Source organism: Eulemur rufifrons, chromosome 29 (assembly GCF_041146395.1).
Source record: "Eulemur rufifrons isolate Redbay chromosome 29, OSU_ERuf_1, whole genome shotgun sequence".
Taxonomy (NCBI): Eukaryota; Metazoa; Chordata; class Mammalia; order Primates; family Lemuridae; genus Eulemur; species Eulemur rufifrons.
In genome coordinates this window covers 6,358,792-6,365,161 of record NC_091011.1, presented here as the reverse complement: position 1 = coordinate 6,365,161, position 6,370 = coordinate 6,358,792, and the positions used below count along the sequence as shown (strand labels likewise).

The following is a 6,370-nucleotide window of genomic DNA, read 5'->3' as shown; positions in this document are numbered from 1 at the left end:
AGAGTGAGACTCTGTCTCTAAAATAATTTTAAAAATGAAAAGAAACAAAATGTTTCTGAATAAAGGTAATGAAATTGGGTAAATACCACATCCTTGTTGGAATTTATGTTTACAGAAGCATTCTGCAGTTGCTCATTAATCATGATACCAGAGGGCCAATGGATTTGTCAGATAAGGAAGCCAAAGCCCAGCACAACAGGAGGACTTGATCTCATTGCTTGGAGCCAGGTTGTTTCTGGATTCTAAATGTATTTCCTTAGAAGTTGGAGTCATCTCCACGTAAAACTTGTGTGTTGTTAACTCATCTAGAACAGTGCCTGACATACACTTGGCATATACTTGTTGAATAAATGGATGCCATTTAAAAATATTCAAGGATGCTGTATTTCTGGCTATTTTGAAAAGATGTCTGTATCACAAGAATCAATTTGATACAACATAGAACAAAATGATTACCTGATCCAACTAGCATTGCACTTCAATTGTTTATTAAGCATTTATCCACATAACAAAAGACAATTTAAAGACTACAGATAGAGTCTCAGGTCCCATGATCGTAGACTGCCCTGGAAAATAATTCAATAAGCCTGTCTTGCCACCTCAGATGGCTTCAAGAATATGAAAACCTATGATTTTTTAATCAACAAAAATCACAGGCAAATAATAATAAAAGCTATAGCCACTGGGATTGACTTTTCATAGAGCAAATAACATTTCTTCGTTGGCGAGACACCAAACAGACATAACCACAAGCCACTGGTGACTCTGGAGAAAGATGAGTGAGCTACATGCAGGAGCCATGATGACGTTTATTTTCTTCTCATTCCAGTTTTCAGATATACTTCTTTTCAACTCTTGATCTCTACAGGGAAAAAGAGTAGCATGAACATACGGCCATATTTAAAAAATAAAGAATAAGAATTGTGTAGGCATCTTGCTGGAGTCCTGGGAAGGAGTACACCATTTCTCCAGTGAGGCGTCAGCAGCTGTGCAACACAAAGGAGTTTTATTGCTGATCTGGCTGCTCCAATGACAAATTGTATCACTGTCAACTGGAACCTTAGCCTAATTTTTTGCCCTCTGTAAAATAGGACTAGTTCCTACTTTCTCTCAGAACTATGGCCACGTGGATATGATGTGGTAACCTCAAATAAGCACCAGTAACACCAGGATATTAAGATTATCAATATTCTAATTAATCTGGCCAAAACACATATATGCATTATGATTTACTATTGTACCCTGTAGTTTTGTTAAAAAATTGAACCTGTTTTTACCGTTGAACCCACCACCATCATAACAACCCCCTTATGATAGTAAGTTGCCTTGATAAATGCCGTTTGAAGAAATCTGAGGGGAAATTATAGAGATTGAGGTAAGAGAATAAAAAGTAAAAACTTAAGTTTTTAACGAATGATTATAATGTATTGTTCCTTCTACTTCTTTAGCCTGTACATAACATGGTTTTCTCTTCCTCATTGTGAGGAGGTGGGAATCCGGCCCAGGGCCAAGCTGGGAGGGGAGCTGGGATCCTGGCCCTGGAGCCCACCTGTGGAAAGGGACAAGAGCCCACCTGCGGAAAGGGACGGGACAGGGGCCCACCTGCGGAAAGGGACAGGAGCCCACCTGCGGAAAGGGACAGGGGCCCACCTGCGGAAAGGGACAGGAGCCCACCTGCGGAAAGGGACAGGAGCCCACCTGCGGAAAGGGACAGGGGCCCACCTGCGGAAAGGGATGGGACAGGAGCCCACCTGCGGAAAGGGACAGGAGCCCACCTGCGGCTGGCCCCGCTTCTACTCCCGCTCTGCGCTCAGCACGGCGGCCGCCAGCTCCCTGATGTGCTCCCAGGCGCGCTGCACGTGGGCAGACTCCACCGTGCGAGAGCAGATGGCAAAACGCAGGACAAACTTGTCTCTGAGGTGACATGGAACCAAGTGGATTTTCTTGGCACTGTTTATTCTTTGCAGAAGAGCTTCATTCAATTTGTTGGAACCCTGGAGGGATTGAAAAAGAGGAACTGTGCTCAGATCTCTGATGACTCAAAAATTCAATGAATCACGTCGGAAGCCAGCACACGGTGATGCCGCGATACCTCATTCACCTTGCATTTACGATGTTCCAAAATTCAGCCAAATAATGGTAACACACCCTAAAAGACTTCATCCTCTCCCTACAATTTCCCCATGTTCTAACGTGCTGTCAAAAGATGACCCCACTCTTGGTCCAAGTTTTTGAAGAAAAATGAAGATCCCTAATATGTCATCTCCAAATTGATAAGCTTAAACAGCAGAGCTGGGGTTTCTGATGGCACCAGAGAAGGAGTCTCTAAATTCTCATGGAAACATACAGAAGTTGTCTCGACAGCACAGAAAATGAAGCCCAATGGTCAAGCTATTGCTAGACTCTGGGAAAAATGTCTGTGAACCGCAGGACCCAGGGCCCACCCTCTGGAGGGGTGCAGCCCCCCAGCCTGGGCACCCTCCCCCGGCTGCACCTGAGATGAAATGCTTGTACCAAGCAGCAAATGAGCCCCCCCAACCCCCACCAGCTTTCGTGCCTGGGCCGTGCTTCCAGGCCAGCCAGTCTCATGGCTGTTCTCTGGCCCCCTACAGCCCGGTCTTTCTCCTGTTTCCACACAGCGACTCCACCTCTCTAAGCCACAGAGTCTGAAGTGGAGGTGGTTGAGCACGGGCGCTGCATCCTGGCCCTGCGACCCTCACGGGACCGTGCCGCTTGCCCTGGCCCTGCCTTCAGTGTCGAGAGGCCGAGAGAGTGGGTGGGAAGGGAAGAGTCCAGTCTGCCCCGCAGGACCACACCAGTCAGACCAACACCGCTGGCTGCTGGAAACCGGCGTGTCCTGTGCGAATCCACCCAGCCTCTAGCTGTGGGCCTGAGTGCGGCTCCTGCGGTGCCCAAGCGCACAGCGACAGGCCAGAGCAATTCAGAAACTGTGGGCGCACACCAGTGCGGACCAATGTGCTCTGATTCAAGGATGAGGACAGAGAAAAAGAGAAATTAGGGAAGCAAGGGGATGGAATTTTACCAACAAGACTGAGAATGAGAGCAAACATTTGAAAATTATAGAGTGCAGAAAATGAAAGCCAATCATCTAGGGAAAACATGCTCGACAAGATAGTACTCCCATGATGGAGAGGCGACAGGCCAAGCAGAGAACGACGACAAAAATAGCCCGAGTGAGGCACAGAGGAAGGACGGGCTGAGATGAGGACAGAGCGAAGCGGACTCTGTAGGTCACAGCGTCACAGCGACGTCACGTCCACTTCGGGCTGAATATACAGCCATTCTACGCTGAAGCGTCAGATGTGGAGGGCTTGGGACTCAGACTGGAGAGGAACAGGACAAGGAGAAAATAACAAGATAGTAGCCATGGAAACGGAAAAATGAACCACAGTGTTTGACTAATGTGCTTCCTCCAGGAGAAACTGGGTTCACAGAACGGAAGCAACAAGCGAAGCTTCACAAAAGTAAATGTTTGTTGGCTGAAACTGCCCTGGGGGTCCTGCATGGGTGGGCTTGATGTACCGCACACAAGAAGGGACAGAAACCAACACACAGGCAGGTTCACTGTAGTCTGTAAATTATGCAAATAAAACAAAAGTCCTAACCTTGACGACATTATGCTAAGTGAAAGAAGCCAGTCACAAAGGGCGGCCTATTGTACATTTATACAAATATCCAGAATAGAGGAGTCTACAGAGGCAGAAAGCAGGTGAGAGGCCCTGAGGGTGGGGATGGGGAGTGACTGTTGATGGGTTTGGAGTTTCTTTTAAGAGGATGAAGAGGTTTTAAAATTAGATTTTCGTGATGGCTGCACAACCCTGTGGATATTCTAAAAATGACACATGTACACTTTACATGGACAAAGTGAATTACATCTCAGTAAAACTGATAAAAATTGAAATATAAAAGTCCTACAAAAACAGTGGCAGCAAAAACAAAAATAAAACCAACTGCTGAGTGCAGACAAGCCTAAGCACAATGTCAACACCAAGGTTGCTTGGATTGCCACATCCGGTCTCCCACACAAAACACAGGCTCCAGGACACCGACGCCTTGGGTCTTCTCTCACACACACCCGGGGCGTCCCGCCCCCTGCCCCTCTGCACGCCTGCTCGCAGATCCCCTCACCTGCACTCTTCAGCGAGCTCGCGTGTCCTGGGCAGCTCTCGTGTCAGAATCACGCTCTGGCTCTGCTGCTCCAGGCTTGGACAAGCCTGGATCTCAGCCCCACCTCAGAGCTCCAAGTATCACCCGAGGCAAAGGAAGTGCTACATGAAGAGGTCAGGCCGCATTTTGATGGTGACCCTCTGACGATGACCCGAGCCCAGCCTGTTCCTCATTGCTGCCTTTCATTTGAGCAAGGAGGCCTTAAAAGGCCCAAAATGGATTCAGAAAGCCTTGGGGAATTATCTCAATACAGGTGAGAGCATTAGGTCTCATCTGGCTTCATGCGCACAAGGGACATTACCAAGGGGGTGTGTGCAGCGTATCTCAGAGCCCTTTGAGAAGTGTGGTCTTGTTTGTCAGCAGAGATGGCTTACGGCCCAGCCCGCCCAGGCCACCTTTTCCTCCCCGGTGAACACACAGCGCCAGGCAGCTACACAGCAGCACACACAGAACAGCGCATCTCAGACTCCTGCGCGGGGTCTTGCCAAGGCGCAGCCAGCAAGTCTGGGGAGGCCAAGATTGGCTTTTCCAACCAGCTCCCAGACGGTGCTGATTGAGGCTATGGAGAGGTCACCGTCCCCCAGGGAATTCCAGTGGCAGAGCTGTGGGCTGGAGGCTTGGGGATGAAAACAGTGGTGAGGATTCTAGGGCAAACAACCCCCACCAGCAAGAAGTCTTGGCCCAGGTCTGGGGAGGCGTGAACAGCACCAGCCCAGCGCGTGGAGGGAGTCTCGCAGGGTTAGGTGGGGGCAGGACCCAGGCTGGAGAAGGCAGGCGTTGTTCTGCGGCCTCTGGGAGGCAGAGCGAGCCTCTGAGCATGGAGGTAATGCATGACACTTTCCCCTCTGTCCTATTTAAGGAAAGTGAAGAAGTCGGAAATAGACGTTAACATACCTTTAGCCGAAAACAGACAAGCCCCAGAACGACCTGGGCACAGATTTCAAAGCGAGGATCCTGGCGCACCAATGACTCAAACTCGTGAGACAGCTGGACGTGCTTGAAAGAGGAAAGGGAAAATCTGTTTGCGTTTCTCATCGCCACTTAATTCCGAACTTAACCACCTAGAAAACCTTATTAGACTGCACATCTATAATTCATTTGTATGCTCTCAGCAATTTCCAGTGTGCGTGCCGTCCACTCACCAGCTGTTCCCAAGCAGGCTGAGAAGAAATGCGTTCATTACCATGAGAAAAGGCCTGGCGTCTTCAGAAAAACACTGACCATCATTTTCTTCTGTTATAAATTATAAAAGACTGTTATCCCACCCAAACAGTCTTTTATAATTTTAGAATAAACACCGTGAAGAGGCATTTGAACAGTCTAGAAGAGATAATGGCTAACATCCACGAGACTCCACTGTACCAGCCATGCCGAGCGGTCGCCACCGCGCCATCCTCAGGATAGCCCACAGCACAGGTGATACCCATTTTGCAGATAAGAGAACTGAGGTTCAGGGATGGTAAGCGACAGGCCACGGCCCTACGTCCCACAGCTAAGGCCTTGGGGGAGCTGGGTTCTAGCGCAGCTGCCTGACGTGGCCGTTCTGCGGCGGTGTTTGCCACCTGGAGGTGGAATCCCATCCCCCCACCCCCCACCGGTTACGTTCAGGAACTGCCTATTTCTCATTGAATACACCAACCTATTTAACTTATAGATGCTTGTACAACTCAAAAGCTATTCAAAGAGAAATTAGGAAAGCAAGGGGATGCTTGAAGCAAGGGCATTCAAATAGTACGTGATCCGAGGACAACAGGCTCTTTGTGGTCTACATGGCACGCCCTGCTCATTCTAAGCCCCGGCCCGGCCCGGTACGGGCGCTCACGTTGCAGGTGCTCAGGCGGCTCCGAGCGGAAATATTGCGCTGTCTGCGCGGTTTAAACGGGCGGTTCCCAGTCTCACCACCAGAGGGCGCCAAAGACTTTGGCCTCCGAGGTGACCCGCCAGCAGGCCTTGACCATGGGTAGACCCTCCTCCTGAGGCGGGATCGGGCACCTTTCAGAGAGAGGTGGGTGTGTTTTCAACATGACACAGCACAATCATAACTAGTTGTCCTTGAACTTAAAGATGTCATCATTGTGGAGAGATAAACCACTCATTTTTTTGCCTTCTTTCCCCAAAGAAGCTGAATTCACCCTCATTGCGATGTTCCCAGCCCCCTCTCCTTCAGTGGGGAGAAGGGATA

At 49.2% G+C, this 6,370-nt stretch overlaps 1 protein-coding gene across 2 annotated transcripts in view; it reads right to left on the bottom strand.

Annotated features, from left to right (window-relative positions):
* Positions 1 to 471: 471 nt before the first annotated feature.
* DDC (dopa decarboxylase) overlaps positions 472 to 6,370 on the bottom strand; it is a 77,034-nt gene continuing 71,135 nt past the window's right edge. Inside the window, exons 11-13 of one of the 2 annotated variants that reach the window (XM_069462554.1) lie at positions 5,083 to 5,184; positions 1,776 to 1,994; positions 472 to 862 (exon numbers count right to left, since the gene is read on the bottom strand). In XM_069462554.1, coding sequence (XP_069318655.1) covers positions 1,794 to 1,994; positions 5,083 to 5,184 — 303 coding nt within the window. In that variant the 3' untranslated portion in view covers positions 472 to 862; positions 1,776 to 1,793. The remainder of the gene's footprint in view (positions 863 to 1,775; positions 1,995 to 5,082; positions 5,185 to 6,370) is intronic. The other variant, XM_069462553.1, reaches the window with a different exon arrangement.